Source organism: Eptesicus fuscus, chromosome 6 (assembly GCF_027574615.1).
Source record: "Eptesicus fuscus isolate TK198812 chromosome 6, DD_ASM_mEF_20220401, whole genome shotgun sequence".
Taxonomy (NCBI): Eukaryota; Metazoa; Chordata; class Mammalia; order Chiroptera; family Vespertilionidae; genus Eptesicus; species Eptesicus fuscus.
The window spans coordinates 25,024,169-25,045,186 of record NC_072478.1 but is presented as its reverse complement, the minus strand read 5'-3'; the positions used below and the strand labels follow the sequence as shown (position 1 = coordinate 25,045,186).

Here is a 21,018-nt window from a genome sequence, read left to right as displayed (position 1 = left end):
GCAGGATTTAAGAAAATTGTCAATTGGATATATCAAAATAGGTAGTTGTCTAATGTAACAAAATCCATAATTTCTACAGAAAAAGTAGAACTCTGGCTGTCTTTCAAAATAAGAAAAGAAAAAACACATCTCAACACGTGAAATCCCAAAGTTCTTATAGAAAAAAATGAGGGAGTTCTTATTTAGAAACATAAATCTTAAATGACAAACTAGAAATCAAATATTATCTTTGGTATAGAAAACAATTATCCCTACATAGAATGATCAATTCAATGAATGTGTACAAATACAAATACTCATTGCTTTCGTTCATTGAAAAAAATTGTGAGTTTATAAAATCTCTGCAACTTGGAAGTTGGAAATGAGAAGTACTGGGGAGCTTTCTCCTTAGAAGAGGAAGGGCCCAAACCCATAAAAAGCACATTCCCTTTTCCTCTTCTATTAACAACAGCAAGTCCTCAGAGATTGGGATAACCCGGACCCATTAGACTAATTATGAGCTCTGTGCATTGAGCTCCCAGGGCCATGTAGAAGTAGATAATCAGCTGTGCCTCCAGCCATTCAGCTTCCCGTCTCTGTCCAGGGGCTTCACATCTGAGTCTTCTCCTCTCGCATCCACTGCATCAGGAGCCCATGACTAACTCTGACGTCCTGCCAGTCTTGATGGAACCTGAACCTTCATTGCTTGCCAGGCAGGACAGGGGCAGTGGATTCCCACTCCTCGGTCAGACTCCAGCAGAGACAGACCTGCCCAGTGAGTACTGTGGAGGCGATGGATGGCGAAGGCACTGTCAGGAGCATTTTCTCCCCCATCATTAGCACAAAAAGGGGGATTTAGGACAAACAGCTGGGAGGCCATCAGTATGGGAAGTTTCAGGTATTTTTGACCTTATAGGTAGAATCTGAATACCTGGAGGGAAATAACCGAGTCTCATTCATTTCTGATCCCCCGGGGCCTATCCTCTGCTTAGCAGAGAACAACAGTCTCTGCTAAATATTGAATAGAGTCTTCCTTGGATCTCAGAAACAGTGTGTGGGTGACAGGGCTTCCACCAGCCCAGTGCTTTCTTTCCAGTAATTTCCCTCCTTCCAGCAATGCCTCCTGGAGCCAGCAGAGGACAACACAGTGTTCCTATGCATCTGTGTCAGGGATTTTCTAAGAAACCTATCATTTCCCATTTAATAAAATCCACAGATTTAAATACAAAGAAAAATGGTGGAGATTTTCATAAAAATAAAAAAGAGAGGAAAAGTGAAGTAAATCTTATTGTGTGGACTGAGACACATTTCAGGATTTCCACTCATTCCATGAGTGAATTAGCTGGGAGGTGATGGGCTTCTACCTCTCTCTGCCATATCATAGAATAAAATGTCATCCTTCATCTTTCCTGGGATTGATTTTCATCAACAAACCCACTATTTCAATGTGATTTAAAACATAACTGAACATTTATTTAAAGGCAAACCTCTGTTTGATGCCACACATTTGCCAGAGACGGGTATTATTCTCCCATTTCTGTGTAAGAGAGACCAGCACAGAGAGGTGGAAGGACCTACCCACACTTCCCACTTGGTGGGTGACAGCTGTGGGACTCAGACACAGGCCTCCTGATTCCCAGCCCGGGGCTCTGTCCCCTCCACTGCGGCACAATGATTGCTTCTTTCCAAACAAGGGCATCACCACCAATTCCTTCTCTTGGGATCTGGTGAGTTCATCTGTGGTTTGCAAGGACCTTTATGGATGTAGAATCGTAGGATTTTCTGTAGAGAATAATGCATTTTTTAGCACATTTTATAAACGTGAGCTATCAAAACATCACTCCCTATACAAGATGGGTATTTTCATGGCTCTATCCTGAAAAGACTATGGTTAGTAAGACTTCAGGGAACTTTCTAATTTTATACCTTGGCAATCAGAGCATGTAGTTGATTCTGCCTAATTATTCTATTGGGAAACTAGTATACGTAATTAATAGTAAAATTGCCCATATGTCAAAATTTTCAATTTAAACAATTATCTTTTATGCATTTGTCTTTAGAATATTTTCACATGTGTGATGTGTAGAAGAGGCTTAAGAATTTTCTTAGCCCTGTCAAAATAAAAATTGAAAAATAAGATGTAATTTATTCCTCAGGTAACACTAAGCATCATTTAAAGTGCTGAAATCGATGTATGTATTTCACAGAGAGACTTGAAATGCAATGCTGTGGTAAATGAGAACTTAGGGAATAGTATACATAGGATGAGAATATTTAGGTAAGTTTTCAAAAAAAACTGCTTATGAATACAAAACTCAATACTAATGTTATAATTATATTGAAAGGAAAATGCATCTACCAAATTTATGACAGTATTTGTCTTTGAACAACTGAAGTGCAGGGGAAAATCATCCAGGGATAGCAAAATAACCTCAAGTTTTATCAATGATAAATATGAGTTCTTCCCGGCCAGTGTAGCGCAGTGGATTGAGTGTTGTCCTAGCACCAGGAGATCACAATTGATTCCCAGTCAGGGCACATGCCAGGGTTTCAGTCTCTATCCCCAGTAGGGGGCATGCAGGATCTATATTTCTTATCGATGTTTCTATCTCTTTCCTCCATTCCTCTCTCTCTAAAAAAACCAATAAAAACGTATTTTAAAAATATGAGTTCTATAGCATATTATTAAATATTTACATTTTAATCTGGGAACTGGCTAAAAATGTACTGATAATAATAGGTAGTATTAATACAACATTTATTAATAGCCTGGCAATGATTCCCTACACTGGCTATATGTTAATATGCCCAAAGGACTTACATGTAGAACTTCTGGTTTAATTGGTTCTAGGTTATAGCCAGCCCATCATTAAATTTTAAAAGATGGATAGATAATTATAATGATCAAATACCATTGATAACGAAGGTTTAAGTATTTTATACTTATAATTTAATTTTATTTTTTACAACAACCCTATAAGGTCAGTTCAATTAATATACCTATTTTACAGATGAACAAACAACCCAAGTGTTTGTAATAGTAGTCTTTGCTCTTTTATCTCTTTTAATTTTTCCCAAATTACATCATTTTAAAAATGCAAAAATAGTTTATTAAAATATTGTTTACTTAAGTAAAGTTAGGTAGTATTTACAAAATAGAAATGCTCAGATATATCCATAAGAATCTAGCATGTCACACAAAGGAATAAATATTTTTAAATTTCTTTATTGATTAAGGTGTTACATATGTGTCCTTATTTCTCCATTCCGCCCCCCATTACCGCCACTCATGCCCTCACCCCCCGTGTTGTCTGTGTCCATCGGTTAGGCTTATATACAAGCATACAAGTTTTGGTTGATCTCTCCGCCTTACCCCCACCCTCCCCTACCTTCCCTCTGAGGTTTGACGGTCTGATCAATGTTTCTCTGTCTCTGGATCTGTTTTTGTTCATCAATTTATGTTGTTCATTATATTCCATAAATGAGTGAGATCATGTGATATTTATCTTTCTCTGACTGGCTTATTTCACTTAGCATAATGCTCTCCAGTTCCATCCATGCTGTTGCAAATGGTAAGAATTCCTTCTTTTTTTATAGCAGCTTAGTATTCCATTGTGTAGATGTACCACCGTTTTTTAATCCACTCATCTGCTGATGGGCACTTAGGGTGTTTCCAAATCTTAGCTATGGTGAATTGTGCTGTTATGAATATAGGGGTGCATATATCCTTTCTAATTGGTGTTTCTAGTTTCTTTGGATATATTCCTAGAAGTGGGATCAATGGGTCAAATGGGAGTTCCATTTTTAGTTTTTTTAGGAAACTCCATACTGTTCTCCACAGTGGCTGCACCAGTCTGCTTTCCCACCAGCAGTGCACGAGGGAGGAATAAATATTTTGACAAAATAATACTTCAGTAATTATATCATATTTTGACCTGACAAAAGAAATTACCCGAGTTGCCTTCAGGGGGATGAATTTAGGAGAAATGCAATCCCTCTGTGAGAAAGAATTGACTTGGATAGCTCTTAAACTGGCATAAAAATGCGAATGTAAGATTTGAGGCCTGGCTTTGGTCCTAAATTTCTCAACTGTTCATTGGAGAGTTGGTTTTGATGAGAAATCAACCCTTCACAAATGTTTGTGATTAGAGACAAATTTAAGAAGTTTTACCAATCCACTCTGAACCAAAACAGAAAAGTGCAAACTCAACCTCAGATGTTTCTCTGAGATTCTGTATCACTTGTGGAAAATAACCTTTCAAAAAAAGTAATTATAGAGTATTCATGAAAGTTATTATTTAACCAGAGGCCCGGTGCACAAAATTTGTGCAATCAGGTGGTGGTGGAGGTGGGGAGTCCCTTAGCCCGGATTGCAAGAGGGCGCAGGCCAGGTCGAGGGACCCCACTAGTGCACCATGGGGGCCTGGGAGGGATGCAGGAAGTTGGCCAGCCGGGGAGGGATTGTGGGAGGGCTCCAAGGCTTGTCTGGCCCATTGCACTCAGTCCCAATCAGCTGGACCCCAGCAGCAAGCTAACCCACAAGTCAGAGCGTCTGCCCCCTGGTAGTCAGGGAACGTCATAGCGAGCAGTTGAGTGGCCTAAGCATACCATTAGCATATTATGCTTTGATTGAATGGATGATCAGTTGACTGGACACTTAGCATATTAAGCTTTTATTATATAGGATAATTGATGCATTCTAAATTAATACCATCTTCAGGATTAGTAGTGCTGTTTGATTTTGTGCATTTAACACAAACATATTTTTCAAAATGTAAAGTCCACCAAGAACAAATAATTATATGTGAATTATATTTGAGGGGAATTTGACCAGACAATCCACACATTTAAATAAGCACTTATCTCTGTGGAAGATGGATGTCATAAAACCAAATAAAGATGAAAACCTTAATGATAACTGCCATATAAAAATGCTATCTGATTATGAATATTTTATTTTAAGTTAGAATACAGTTAATGTGGTTTTAGCTCCTCTATACTACATTCCAAGTTAAAAGCATTTCTTATACTGCATTTGGGTGAGATAAAGTACATTCAACCTCTTAGTTTCTTTTAATTATAATGATTTTTGTCTTAGAAAAGAATATTTCTCATTCCATATTTTTCCTTCAAAAGTGAAAGGCTGATATTTTACTTTGTTCATGGAATTATAGTCTCAAAATGTTCTTTTATCTCTAGTATTTATTGACCCAGTGTCTCTTAAGTGGGTGTGTATGGAAACAGGTGAATAGCCCAGACATTAATAAGGAAAGAGGTCTAAAAAAGTTAACAACTGAGAAATGTCACTGAAGATAATAAAAGGAGAGGGTGTATAGTCCTCAACTGTAAATACTTTATTTATGAATCGCTTGAATCCAAAGTATGGACACCTGTACCCTTGTTCCATTTATTTAATACTTTCTTATTTTTCAAAATGTGTCCTATCTGCATAGAACCACAGAATCTAACATGTGGCTCAGAATTCTTCCTCCTGGGACTCTCAGATGATCCAGAGCTGCAGCCTCTTCTGTTTGGGCTGTTCCTGTCCATGTACCTGGTGACCATGCTCGGGAACCTACTCATAATCCTGGCTGTCATCTCTGACTCCCACCTCCACACACCTATGTACTTCTTCCTTTCCAATTTGTCCTTGGCTGACATCAGTTTCAGCACCACTACAGTTCCCAAGATGCTGGTGAACCTCCAGACACACAGCAAATCCATCACCTATGCAGGGTGCCTAACTCAGGCTACCTGTTATTCTCTTTTTGGAGGTTTAGAAAGTCTACTCCTGCCTGTGATGGCCTATGACCGGTTGGTGGCCATTTGTCAGCCCCTACACTACCTGGTCATCATGAACCCTCGCCGCTGTGGCTTGTTGGTCCTGCTGTCATTTTTCATCAGCCTTTTGGACTCCCAACTACACTACTTGATGGTGTCACAACTTAGCTTCTGTGCAGATGTGGAAATCCCTCATTTCTTTTGTGAACCTTCTCAACTCTTCAAACTTGCCTGTTCTGACACCTCCACCAATGACATATTGATCTACTTTATTGGAGCCATCTTTGGTGGTGTTCCACTCTCATGGATCCTTTTCTCTTACTATAGAATTGTGTCCTCCATTCTGAGAATGCCATCAGTAGGTGGGAAGTATAAAGCCTTCTCCACCTGTGGCTCTCACTTGTCAGTTGTTTGCTTATTTTATGGAACAGGCCTTGGTGTGTACCTGAGTTCAGCTGTCTCATCTTCCCTGAAGAAGGATGTAGTGGCCTCAGTGATGTACACTGTGGTCAACCCCATGCTGAACCCCTTCATCTACAGCCTGAGGAACAGAGACATCAAGAGTGCCCTATGGAGGATGGTCAGAAGAATAGTCTAATCTCTGAACCTGTGCTATCATTTTTGTTCATAGACTGGAAAAAGCAGCAAAATCAAACAACAAGAAATTCTGAGTATGGCCTTGCCAGTGTAGCTCAGTGGTTGAGTGTTGACCTATGAATCAGAAGGTCACGGTTTGATTCCCAGTCGAACCATGTGTCCAGGTTACTGGATCAATCCCCAGTGTGGGGCATGCAGGAGGTAGCTAATCGATGATTCTCTCTTATTTTTGATGTTTCTATCTCTCTATCATCCCTCTCTGAATCAGTAAAAATATATCTAAAAAAAGAAATTCTGAATATGTAGATACATAGCGTATACTGTGTACCTATATGGCTCTTTGCTTTCTGTTTACATAAATTTTCCTCTTAGCACAGCTGTAATGGAATTGGGAGATTAATTTGGACTCCTTACTTAAGTCATAGCTCCTCCAGGATTATGCATAGGACATCAGTATACCCTTCTCACTTTCCTTATGTACTACTCAAGACTCTTGGTTATGGGCAGTCTTGTTTCAATCATTATAAATAGATACAGATAGACAGCTTTGTGGGAGGGTGTTGGGGTGGTAGTGGGTGGAGGGATTGAAGAGAAAAGAACAACAAAAGAGGGAGAACTCATGGACATAGACAACAATGTGGTGATTGGGGTGGCAGTGGAGGTGGAAGACTGCATAGAGGGGATAAATGGTGATGGAAAAAAGGAAAGAAAAATCATAGCTCTCTCTTTCTGTTATTTATTCTTTCTATACTTTCCCCAGATACTTCTCTATTTTTTCATATTTTTGCTCCTTCATCATCGCGGTCAGATTCTTGAGAAAATGAGTGATTATTTTATTTCTTGTTCAAACCAGAATATCTTGAAATTGAATGGTTTAATAATGTGTTTGAATAAATTCTTATCAATAGGAGTTTCCTAGCAAAACTGGGATATATGATTCCCAATATTCCTTATAATTCTTTTCTCCATTCTATCTAACATCTCCACATCAATTAGCCCTACATGAAAAGACAAATACTGTATAATTCCACTTATATGAGGCACCTAAAGTAGTCAAATTCATAAAGACATGAAGTAGAATTTTGGTTTCCAGGGTCTGTGGGAAGAGGGAATAGGGAGTTAGTGTTTAATTGGGAAATAAAGAGTTTTATTTTTGCAAGATGAAAAGAGTTCTGGAGATGGGTGGTGGTGATGGTTGAACAGCAATGTGAATGTACACAATACCACTGGACTGAACATTTAAAATGGTTTTGATGGTAAATGTTATGTATGGTTATTTTACCACAATAAAAGAAAAGATGTCCTATTAGGAACGAGGGACATGTTGCTCAAAATTTTGGGTGTACCACTTACCCCTGAGCATCAACCTCCATAGCGATCTGCCTCAACTTCAGAGAGCCGTCTTAACCAAAGTCATGCCTCCTTCTGAAGCAGCCCACATCTTGGCACCAATTCCAGCCAACTGTAAAGGATCATCCTCAACCAAGACTTTCTTGGTGATTTTAGGAGGCCTTTGATGTGCTTCAACTTGTCTTGACTTCTTCCACAGCCCTTCCTTGCTTCAAAGAGTTTGCATAACCACAGAGACTGAGGGAAGAGTCCCTGTAAGACTGTTTCACTTCAGACACCAGCCACAAGTTCAGGAGTCCCCACGGCCACCCTCACTTCAGAACATTTGGCCACAAATTCAGGGACTCCCTCACATTCAATAATTTGCTAGAATGACTCATACTGGGGCAATTTCCTCACGTTTAATAATTCACTTGAATGAGTCACAGAAATTAGAACAGTGCTACACTTATGATTACAGTTCTATTATAGCAAAAGAATGCAAATTAGAACTAATCTAAAGAATATACACATCTGGACATATCTAAAAGGTCCCACGTATAAAACTTCTTGTTGTTTTCTCCCCATGAAGTTCTGATCCATTACCTCCTCCTGGCTACAATATGAGATAACACTCACAGAGTTGTTAACCTGGTATCACACCTGAGCACTAGTGGCCAGAGGTTTTATTTTATTATTATTATATTTAATCTTCACCTGAGGATATACTAGATTGTTGAAAGAGAAATCCACCCTTCCCCCCAAAAAGAGCTTACCAAATACCGTATTTTCCGGCGTATAAGACGACTTTTTAACCCAGGAAAATCTTATACGCCCAGTCGTCTTATACGCCAGAAAATACGGTATTTATTGGTTTGAGAGAGAGGGGATGGAGAGAGCTAAGAGAGAGAGAGAGAGAGAGAGAGAGAGAGAGAGAGAGAGAGAGAGACTAATTGGCTGCTTCCCATAGGTGCCCAGACCAGGGATTGAACCCATGACCTCTTTTTAAAAAATTTCTTTATTGATTAAGGTGTTACATATGTGTCCTTATTCCCCCATTACCCCCTACACCCCCCTACTCATGCCCTCACCCCCCTGTTGTCTGTGTCCATTGGTTAGGCTTATATGCATGCATACAAGTCCTTTGGTTGATCTCTTTTATCACATGCGCACTGTATATGACAGGAACAACACTAGAAAAATTATATGCATCATGCCATTTAATCACACATCTGTCCTACAATGTAAGGAATATTTAATACTCTCATTGTGGAGGTAAAGTATTAAATAACTTCGTCAAGGTCACAGAGATGTAACATGGTAGACCAAATTCTGTTCCTGGAAGTCTGACTCACATCCTATTTTTAAATTATAGGTCTATACTGTACTTTGGAACAGTTATATCTAAAAAATAATTGTAATGAAAGAATAGATTAATAATGATAATAATAGCTATAGAATAGAAAGATCTTACTGTGATTAAAGGCATTTTATTACCTCGTAAAAATTGTAACAGCAGAAACCACATTTTAGAAACACAATAAGGCACATAGAGAGTTAGTTAGCTATGACAACAATATAAAGCATCAGGTCACAGAACTAAGGTTGTTTGAGCTGAAAACACATGTTTTAATCACTATTATGAAATGAAAATAGTATGGAGATTGTTAAAGTAAGCACCTTAAACATCTTCAGTTATTTTGGAAGGCTAGTATGAAAGAAGAAATTGGTTTATGTCCATAGATTTCAATAAGTGAATTAGAACCAGTGAGTTGAAGATAAAAAGAGAAAGACCTCAGCTAAATTAAAGGAAGTCTGCACAATTAAATCATCATTTAAAATAAAATTGGGTAACCACTTAAATGAGTGAATGACTGGCGTTGGAATGACTACTAGATCATGAACGATGCCCACACAGAGGGGAACTGAAAAGGTGATGACCAGCTGAGATGCCATTTGGCTGTTTACTGAATGGTGCTTTTTCCTCCTTTAGAATATACACCAGCTGCATGGAAGCTGAAAACCACACAGAAGCATCACAATTCCTGCTCCTGGGTCTCTCAGATGATCCTAACCTGCAGCCCGTCCTCTGTGGAGAGTTCATGTGTATGTACCTGTTCACTGTGCTTGGAAAATGCTTTATATTTTCCATCAGCTCTGAGTCCCACCTGCACACAGCCATGTACTTCTTCCTCTCCAACCTGTCCCTTGTTGACATCTGTTTCACCTCCACCACGGTCCCAAAGATGCTGGTGAACATCCAGGCACAAAGGAAAACCATCTCCTACATTGGGTGCCTCATTCAGGTGTATTTTACTATGATATTTTCTGGAATGGACCACTGCCTCCTGACTGTGATGGCCTATGACCGGTATGTGGCCATCTGCCACCCCCTGTACTACACGGTCATCATGAACCCACGCTTCTGTGGCACTCTGGTTCTGATATCTTGGCTCATCATTGTCTCGGTCTCCCTGCTTCATATTCTACTGATGAGGAGGCTGACCTTCTGTGTTGGCACTGAAATCCCACATTTCTTCTGTGAACTGACTCAGACCCTCAAGGTGGCCTGCTCTGACACCTTCATCAATAGCATCATCTTGAATGTGGCTACTGCCCTTCTGTGTGTGATTCCTGTCACAGGAATTCTGTTTTCTTACTCTAGGATTGTCACCTCTTTAATGAGAATGTCCTCTGCAGGAGGGAAATATAAAGCATTTTCCACCTGTGGGTCTCACCTCTCTGTGGTCTCCTTGTTCTATGGGGCAGGCCTGGGGGTCCACCTCAGTTCTGCTCTGACCCATTCTTCCCTACAAAACTCAATTGCCTCAGTCATGTACACTGTGGTCACCCCCATGCTGAACCCCTTCATCTACAGCCTGAGGAACAAGGATGTGAAGGGGACCCGGAGAAGGCTCCTCAACTAGCAGCACCTTGTCTGTGATGGATCTCTGGCCTCAGAACTAAGGGTATATTGTGGGCCCCAAAGATAAATGTTGCAAATTTAAAATCTGATTCTTTTTTACTCCTCAAAGACAGGCTTGATTCCTTCTATTTCCAAACATGTATGATTTTTCTTTTGTTTGTTTTTATATTAGTTTTTCTCAGAAATTCCTTTTTTACTTTTCTTCCTTATATGCAGTCTATGGTGTTCCATGTTTGGTCAGCATTCCTGCAGCTGTTCTTAAGATTTCTCACTTTAAACTTAAAGCACTTATCTTATCAAGTGCTGACTTAATTTCCCCAAAAGTTGTCCTTTTATGTTGCTGATCTTCACCTTAATTGGGTTGTATCCTTTTTTTCCTCCAGATAAAATTGTATTGAAATCATACAGTTATCAGAACAGCATGATAATGCTAACAGGACTCTTTAGTTTCTTCACACGAATGATTCAATTTCATCTTAAATACATTTTTTGAGATATTTTCTCTCATTCACTTTACTTTTTAAAAGAAGAGATGGAATTGAAGTTGGACTACAACCTGGAAAGCTTACTTTACTATCCTACCTTTCACAGGAACTGTAAAGTGATTTTCAAGTTGAGTATGAATCTAGATTTGAAGGATGGTTTCTTCAGATATCATAGAGGAATTTACTGCCTCAAAAACTGAGAAGTGTCATTTTTTGTGTGTGATCCTTTCTTCCTTTCCTTTTTTATTTTACTTATATTTCCCATTATTGCAATGTTGATATATACCTTCTAAGATCCAAAGCCATGTAATAATGAGTAAAATACAATAAGAGTTGTTTTCTCAAGTGATTTAGTTATTTTCTGGAACTCTGTGGGGATGCCTCAGGAAGAATAGTTACACATTTGTGTAACGTATTTAGAACTTAATTCTTTTGGGGGGAAGAATGTTGACAGAATTGATTCTGCAAGGAAGCATGGAGGAGTACATGCTGGTAACATTCCTTGCATATTCTCTGCCATCCTCTCACCAATTTCCATTGCATGACTGGCAACATCCAGTACCAGCTGGACCCTACTTTGCCCAATATGTGGTAGCAGAAGTGACAGGGAATTATGTCCCATCAGAGACAGATCTTGATGGAGAGGTGTAGAGTACAGCATGTCCTTCATCCTTTATCTGGAATAATGCTGAGGTTTATGTTTTTTACCATTTACAGGAATTTCCCCTGGAGATGAAATCTCTGTTTATTCACAATGGTAGGTGCCATAATGCAAGCTTCATTCGATATATTTTCTCTTGTGTGTCAGTTCCCCTCTCTTACATCCATGTTCCTGACTCCTTCCAATAGTGTTTGAACATTAACCCTTTGCACTCGCTTGCTTTTTTCTCAATTCCTGCTACCGATGCTAACCGTGTCGAGTCACACTCGACATCCGAGTGCAAAAGGTTAACCCTTGGCTCAGCATCTGCTTTTGTATGAACAAAAATCAACACAGGGGATAATAATGTGATATATTAAGATAATATCATGATATTAATTAGGGACTTTGGAGAAAAAATAGAAACTAATTATTTGGGACACAGGATTGTACAATTACTCAAAAGGCATTTTTTTTATAGAGGAAAGACTTATTTGAGCTGACTTTAATTAATCTTGTTTTCATTAAGTTTAATCCAATGTGTGTTTATTGTCTACTCAGCATACTGAGGAAGAAACCAGAGAGATACAGATGATGCACTGTGTAGTGTTGAGCATAAGAATATTGGTGTGTAGCAGATTCTGTTCAAACACAAGTTTTGAACTCACATTGAGTAATTCCAGGAAAAACTCTTTAAAATTTATGTTTTAATATTTTTATTGAAATAGTAGAGGCCTGGTGCATGAAATTTGTGCATGGGTAGGGTCCCTAGGCCTGGTCCGTGATCAGGGCCAATTAGGGCCTTTAGGCTGCCAGTCAGGGCCTTCCTTCCAGCTGCTAACCGGGGCCTTCCTTCCCTGGCTGCCGGCTGCCCCCTGGGGCCTTCCTTCATTCTGCATCACCCCCTGGTGGTCAGCACACATCATAGTGAGTGCTTGAACTCCCAGTCTTCCGGTTAAACTCCCGAGGGGACACTTGGAATATTCACCTTTTATATGTAGAGACTAGTGGCCCTATGCATTAAATTCATGCACATTAAAAGGGAATTAATTAGAGGAAATATTTTAATATTGCTATTTGCCCTTTATCTATAATAGAAGTGTCAGAGATGAAAGAAAATTAGTAAAATGTATATGAAAATGTTCCTCCTGTCAGAGTCTGGGGCATGCCACGGGACCCAGAGTCAAGTCCCCACCCACCTGCGTGTGCCTCAAAATTGCGCAAGACCCAGCCCCAGCCAGCCCCACCCCCATTGGGTGATATCCAGACCTGGCAAGATCCAGACCTGGCCAGCCTCACCTCCATCAAGCCCCACTGGGCGGTTGGCACAGCCTCACGTTCCCTGTCCTGGCGCCGAGTGGGGGACGCAGCCTCAGGTGCCCCAGCCGAGTGCTGCGGGAGGAGGCACAGCCTCAGGTCCTCGTCAAGCCCCACTGGGCAGGGGTGCAGCCTCAGGTTTCCCTGCGCACCCTCAGGTCCCCCGGACTGGTGCCGGGCAAATGATGAGGCCTGAGGTACCCCAGCCTGGAACTGGGGCGAGGGGTGTGCCTTGAGGTCCCCCATCAAGCCCTGCTGGGTGGGGGCGTGGCCTGAGATTCCCCATCAAGCCCCTCTGGGCAGGGTACACAGCCTGAGGTTCCCCGGCCGGGTGCCAGGTCGGGGGTGAGGCCTCAGGTCCCCCGGCCTGGGGCAAAGGGCATGGCCTGAGGTCCCCCATCAAAACCCGCTGGGTGGGGTGCATGGCCTGAGGTGCCCCAGCCCAACGCTGGGGCAGGGAGCTCGGCCTGAGGTCCCCAGTCAAGCCCCGCTGGGCTGGGGATACAGCCTCAGGTCCCCTGTCCTGGCCCGGCACCACACAGCCTAGGTCCCTGCTGATTGCTCATTATGGGAACCCCGCCTCCACTGTGGGCACAGCCATCTTGTGACAGTGTGATGATGTAATGGTTAATTTGCATATTACCTCTTTATCACATAGGATAGTTTACACACATAAAATTCACCTATTGATGTAGTAAGTTCGATTATCTTAGTAAATTTCTAGTATTATGTATTTGGTAACAAAATCCAGTTTTACAATATTTTTATCACCTCAAAAATATCTTTTTGCCCACTTACAGTTAATTACCACTTCCACTTTTGCATAGGAAACCCCTGATCACTTTCTGTCTTTATACATTTGTGTTTTCTACATATTTCATGTAAATTGAATCATAAAATAGGTGGCCTTTGTATCTGGCTTCTTCTATTTGGTGTATGTTGTATAGGGTTATTCATGTAGAAGTCTGTATCAATATTTTATTCCTTTTAATTGCAGAATAGGCTCCTATTGAATATTTATACCACAGTTTGCTTATTCATTTACAGCTGATGAACAGTTAGCTATTTCCAGTTTGGAGATGTTAATAATGCTGCTGTGAACATTTGTGCACATTTCATTGTCCTGATACACCTTTTCATTTGTTTTGGGTAGATACCTTGGACTGCAATTACTAGGTCATAGTGAAATTGATGTCTAATTTTTAAAGAAGCTGCCAAGTTTCTTTTTAAAGTAGTTACACCAGTTTTATATTCCCACAATGAATTCATGAAGGTTTCATATTTTCCACATCTTCACCAACACTTAGTATTCATGAAAAACTGCTAATAGGAGAATATGCTTGAGTATTAAATAAAAAAATTAGAAAAAAATTTAACTGGGAAATATGTTAGGTAACATTCAAGAGACATTCAAGAGTATGACAATAAGGAAGCTATATGGAACTATGGCTGAGTTACTAGAAATCAGTTAGTTACATAGATGGATATCAGATCATTGTGGTCATTATAATCTTTTCATTTGTTTATACAGCAAATGACATTATTGCTTCTATTCCAGCACTAAGGCCTTCTTCTCCATGCAAAGACTCTCTTGACTAGAGGTTGCTGTTTTAGGTTCATTCTGTCTGAACCTGAGGAAATCCAGGGTGTTCCCCTCACTCCATTTTTATCTGCATTTTCTTTTTCTTGAATCTTCTCAGTCCTGGTAGATCAGTAGTTTTCATCCAGGAGTGGTTTTGCTTTTCAAAACAATATAGCACACATTTGTTTATCAGTTGTGACCTTAAGACCACCAACGTAGCAGATGTTATGGATTATCCTACTGACCCTCTTCTTATTAGTGCACCTCATTCACTGTCTTCCATCACAAAAGACTAATAGAAATCATAGAAGAGGTCCTCCCAAAAATACAAAAACAAGTTAACCAAAATAAAAGCAAAATAATCAACTATAAATAAATTGGAGCACATCCAACTAAAAAGCTTCTGCACAGCAATGGAAGCCATCAACCAAAAGAATAGGCAAACTGACAGAATAGAAGAAAATATTTGCAAATCATATATCTTATGAGTGGTTATTATCCAAAATGTGTTAAAATCTCACACAAATCAATAGCACAATCCAAACAATCTAATTTAAAAATGGGCAAAGAATCTGAATAGACATTTTTCTGAAGATGACGTATAGGTGGACAAGGGTACATGAAAATTTTATTGGTTCAAGATGGCAGCAGAGTAGGTGCAAGGTACATTCTCCTCCTCCCAGGACCAAACTGGAATTATAACTAAAATATAAAACAATCAACCTGAATAACCAATTGAAGACTAGCTGCACAAAAGTTTTATAACCAATAATTTACAAAACAAGCTATATCCAGACTGGTAAAGAAGTGTGGAAACATGAAAATGGCTGTCCTCACACTCCTGGGCAGAGGCTGAGGTTCTGGAGGGATATCTAAGCTGCAAAGGTTCCTGCTGAGGATCATGGGGATCTCAATCCCATGCCAGGCTCTGCAGCCCAGAGAACCAGAGCCAGGAAGAGGTGCCCACATAACAAGTGGCTGTGAAAATCAGCAGGGATTCTGTATGCTAGCGAGAAATGAGAGTTTCACAGATGCCCTCTTAAAGGGCCAATCCATAAAATCACATTCATAGACATTCACCCTGGTATATGAAGAAGGGAGAGCAGATTGGAGTAGAGTCATATGAGGAGAGACTGGGGTTTGTGGCTCAGGAATAGAAATAATGGGATAGCAGCTGGGACCCCTGTACTGAGTCACTCTCCTACATTGTACACACCATCTGTCTAGGGTGCAACATGCCCATCCATGTAGTATTAGCATGGGGAAAAGTAATAGCCTGTATCTCCTGGACTCATTGTTACCCCATTCTGTGGAGGTCACACCCTGCTGAGGTGTCATCTGCTGGGCTGGAGTAATAGGTCTGAGCAGAAACCCAAGGTGTCAGTGACTGAGTTGTGTGGCCTCGGGAGTAGGACAATACCCCACACTTTCCCACAGACTTGAATTGCACCTTCACTGTATGGGACATCCACTAGCCCCACCCTACTAATACTCAGTGGCCCCAACCTTCTGAGCTTGAGCTTCTGACAAAATCTGACATAGATTGAGTTGTGACGCTCTAGGATGGGGGCTATTTTTTTCCTTGCAAGCCAAACCAGTGCAGAACCTCCACTTACATGGCAACATTTTGGTCTGTGTGAGCCTGATTAACTTTGCTAATCTTATCTTGATGACTCCATGAGACTCCATCTCACCACCAAGGTCTGTGGGCATTCATCAAGAGACTAGTCCTGGTATACCCTGGGACTTTTGTTGAGTGGCCTCAGACTGAGCACTAGCACCTAGTTAGACCTGCATCAATCTGGTGCACACTACTTGTTCCTACCTGGTGACTAACTGAGTACCTACTTCATGCCACTCAAGTATTGCCAAAGGCTCTTTCAGTGACTGAGCCTAACAGGGAGCTGGACATGTGCCTGCTGGGGTCATTCTCAGCATTTAGAAAGGTTCAGGAATCTGTAGAAGGGCTACGAGTAAATTAATAAAGAGATTAGACATGAAATATAAATATGGAATACATGGGGGAGCCAGGGAAGGCTTAGCTGTAGTAACAAAGTTCTGTCTTCAAATCTCTGGACCCAGGGCTTTTTGTTCACACACTAGAGGTCTGGTGCATGAAATTTTTGCACTCTGGGGCCTCCCTCACCCTGGCCTGCACTCTCTGACAGTCTGGGAACCCTTGGGGGATATCTGACTGATAGTTTAGGCCTGTCCACTATGGGGAGCGGGCCTAAGCCATTGGTCAGACACCCTGAGTGGTACCGCAGAGGCAAGAGAGGCTCCTGCCACCACTGCTGCACTCACCAGCCATGAGCTTTTGGATGAGCAGTGCTCCCCTGTGGGAGCACACTGAACACCAGCCGTCGGCTCCTGCATTGAGCGTCTGTCCCCTGGTGGTCAGTGCATGTCATAGCAACTGGTTGTATCACTGTTGGGCCAAAACTGGCTCTCTGACATCCCATGAGGAGTCCCAGATTGTGAGAGGGTGCAGACCAGGCCAAGGGACCCCACCAGTGCAGAATTGGGGCCAGGGAGGGAATCAGAAGGTTGGCCAGCTATGGAGGGATTGTGGGAGGGCTCCAGGTCATATCTGGCCCATCTCGCTCAATCCTGATTAGCCAGATCCCAACAGCTAGCTAACCTACTGGTTGGAGCATCTGTCCCGTGGTGGCCAGTGCATAGTGACTGGTTGGCCAGTTGACTGTCTGGCCCCCCTGGTGGTCAGTGCACGTCATAGCAAGCGGTTAAGTAGCCTTAGCATATCATTATCATATTACACTTCGATTGGTTGAATGGCTGACCCTACGACTGGACACTTAGCATATTAGGCTTTTATTTTATAGGATTTTTGCCTTACAGCAAAGCAAACACACATATCAAAGGTAAAGTTTGGTAAACAGTAAATTATCAGGTTGGGGGAACTACCCTCAGCTGTTCAGCTGTTAGGCCAGCAGCAGGTAATAACATGTAGATTTTCAGGTTTGGGAATATACTTTCAGCTATTCCAGCAGGCAGTAATATGTATCTTCAGCCCTGCTGAATCTTCAAGGTCCACCCACCTTTTGATGAACTTCTTGCATTTATGACCTGCTGGAATTAGCCCCCAACATGTGCTCTGACTGGAAATTGAACCAGTGACATCTTGGTGAATGGGCCAATGCTCAACCACACCAGCTGGGTGCCAGATGGATTTTTAAAATATATTCAGAGCATTTTACCCAAAAGCAACCTAATATACATTCTTTTCAAGTGCATATGTAACATTTTCTAGAATAGACCACATGTTACACACAAAACAAGTCTCAATAAATTTAATAAGATGAAATCATATCAAGCATCTTCTCTGTCCATATGGTATGAAACTAGAAACCAATTTAAAAAAGAAAACACTGAAAAACAAACGGAGATGTGGAGGCTAAATCACATGTTATCAAACAGTGAATGGATTAACAATGAGATACGGGGAGAAATTGAAAGATACCTTGAAACAAATGAAAATGAGAACACAACAACCCAAAATCTATGGGACCCAGCAAAAGCAGTCCTAAGAGGAATTTCATAGCAGGCCTACCTGAAGCAAAAATAAAAATTTCAAATATACAATATAACTTTACACTTAAAGGTACCAGAAAAAGAACATCAAACAGAAAATCTCAAAATGAGTAGAAGAAAGAAAATAACCAAGATCACAGTAAAAATAAATGAAATGGGGTCTAAAAAACAAACAAACAAACAAAAAACCAACAATACAAAAAAAAAAAAATCAATGTAACCCAAAACTGGTTCTTTGAAAAGATAAAGATTGACAATCTTTAACCAGACTCATCAAGAAAAGAAAAGTGGACTCAGATAAAGAAAGTCAGAAATGAAAGACAAGAAGTAACAACTGACTCCAGGGAACTACAGGAGATAATAAGATAATATTACAAACAACTATATGGCAACAAATTAAACAATCTGGATGACATGGATAAATTCCTAGAAACATACCATCTTAAAATTCAATACCCATCTATGTTATAAACTCTCAGCAAAGTGAAATAGCGGGAACATACCTCAACACAATAAAGGCTATATATGACAAAACTAGAGCCAACCTTATACCCAACAGGCAAAAACTAAAAGTGTTTCCCTGAAGATGAGGAAGAAGACAGGGATGTCCACTTTCACCAGTCTTATCAGCATAGTACTGGAAGTCCTAGCCACAGCAATCAGACATGTAGAAGAAATAAAAGACATCTGAATTGGAAAGGAAAATGTAAAACTGTCATTATTTGCTCAAGACATGATACTGTATATAGAGAAACCTAAGGATTCCACCAAAAACACTACTAGAACTGATAAATAAATGCAGTAAATTAGAAGGGGGAAAATAAATATCCAGAAATCAGTTGCATTTTTATATATCAACAATGAACTATTAGAAAGGAAAACAATCTGATTTACAATTGCATAGAAAAATCCCTAGGAATAAATTTAACCAAGGATATAAAAGACCTCTACTCAGAAAATTATGAGATACTTAAGAAAGAAATTGAAGAAGATACAAATAAATGGAAGCATATACTGTGTTTTGGGTAGGAAGAATTAACATTATTAAAATGTCCAAATTACCCAAAGCAATGTATAAATTCAACATTATTCCTATCAAGATACCAATGGCATAGTTCACAGAACTAGAACAAGTATTTCCAAAATATATATGGAAGAACAAAAGACCCCAAATGGAGCAATCTTGATAAAGAAGAACAAAGTTAAAGTAATCATGCTACTGATATAAAATTATACTGCAAGACTATAGTAATCAAAACAGCATGATGCTGGTATAAAAACAGACATAAAGGTCAATGGAAAAGAATAAAGAGCCCAGAAGTAAACTCATGCCTTTATGGTCAATTAACACTTCTTTGTTCTTGACAAAGAAGGCGAGAACATAAAATAGAATAAAGATAATCTATTCAGAAATGGTGTTGAAAAAATGGGACAGATACCTGCAAAAAACAAAACCAGACCTCCTTCTTACTTGTACAGAAGAATAAACTCAAAATTGATTAAAGACTTTAATTTCAGACTCAAAACCATAAATATCCTTGAAGAAAACATAGACAATAAAATCTCGGACATTTTTTGGAGCAATATTTTTTTCTGATATGTCTCCTCAGGCAAGGGAAATAACAGAAAGAAAACACACCAAAAACAAATGAGACTACATAAAACTAAAAAGTTTTTGCACAGCCAAGTATACCATCAAGAAAATGAAAAGACAACCCACTGACTCAGAGAACATATTCACCAATGATAGGTCTGATAAGGTTTACTAACCAAAATTTATAAACAACTTAAACAACTCAACAGCAAAAAGAAAACAAAAACAATCCAATTAAAAAACAGGCAAAGGACCTGAATAGACACTTCTCCATAGAGAACATAAGATGGGCGGTAGACATGAAAGATGTTCAATGTTACTAATCATCAGATAAATGCAAATCAAAACCACAATGAGTATATCACTTCACACCTGTCAGAATGACGATCATCAATAAATCAAACAATAAGTGTTGGCGAGGATGTGTAGAAAAGGGAATGCAGGTTGGTACAGGCACTGTGGGAAACAGTATGGACTTTCCACAAAAAATTTAAAATGGAACTGTCTGATGGCCCAGTGATTCCACTGCTGGAAGTGTATCTGGAGAAACCCAAAACACTAATTTGAAAGAACCTTATGTTCACTGGCATATTATTTACAACTAGAGGCCCGGTGCATGAAATTCGTGCATGGAGGGGGTGTGTGTCCCTCAGCCCAGCCTGTACCCTCTCCAATCTAGGACCCCTCAAGGGATGTCCAACTGCCCACTGGGATCGGGCCTAAATGGGCAGTTGGTTATCCCTCTCACAATCCAGGACTGCTGGCTCCCCACTGATTGCCTGCCTGCCTTCCTGATTGCCCCTAACCGCTTCTGCCTGCCAGCCTGATCACTCCCTAACCACTCTGCTGCCAGCCTGATTGATGCCTAATTGCTCCCCTGCCAGCCTGTTTGCCCCCAACTTTCCTCCTCTGCCAGCCCGGTCACCCCTAACTGCCCTCCCCTGCAAGGTTGATCGCCTCCAACTTCCCTCCCTTGCAGGCTGGGTGCCTCCCAACTGCCCTCCCCTGCTGGCCATCTTGTGGTGGCTATCTTGTGTCCACATGGGGGCAGGATCTTTGACCACATGGGGGCAGACATATTGTGTGTTGGAGTGGTGGTCAATCTGCATATTACTCTTTTATTAGATAGGATAGAGGCCTGGTGCAGGAGTGGGGGCCAGCCTGTTTGCCCTGAAGGGTGTTCCAGATAAGGGTGGGGGTTCCCTTGGGGCATGGGGTAGCCTGAGCAAGGCACCT

At 40.6% G+C, this 21,018-nt stretch overlaps 2 protein-coding genes across 2 annotated transcripts; both read left to right on the top strand.

Moving 5' to 3' along the window:
* Positions 1–5,410: 5,410 nt before the first annotated feature.
* LOC129149301 (olfactory receptor 18-like) lies at positions 5,411–6,358 on the top strand. Its single transcript, XM_054716898.1, has one exon. It carries the CDS (start codon positions 5,414–5,416, stop codon positions 6,356–6,358), a length of 945 nt encoding a protein of 314 aa, XP_054572873.1. The 5' UTR covers positions 5,411–5,413.
* Positions 6,359–9,695: 3,337 nt separating this feature from the next.
* Positions 9,696–10,613, top strand: LOC103304925 (olfactory receptor 7D4-like). The gene has a single exon (XM_054716897.1). It carries the CDS (start codon positions 9,696–9,698, stop codon positions 10,611–10,613), a length of 918 nt encoding a protein of 305 aa, XP_054572872.1.
* The last annotated feature ends 10,405 nt before the right edge of the window (positions 10,614–21,018 follow it).

Excerpts from the sequence above, each read along its gene's own strand:
- LOC129149301 (XM_054716898.1), top strand. The coding sequence starts at position 5,414 with ATGTGTCCTATCTGCATAGAACCACAGAATCTAACATGTGGCTCAGAA.
- LOC103304925 (XM_054716897.1), top strand. The coding sequence starts at position 9,696 with ATGGAAGCTGAAAACCACACAGAAGCATCACAATTCCTGCTCCTGGGT.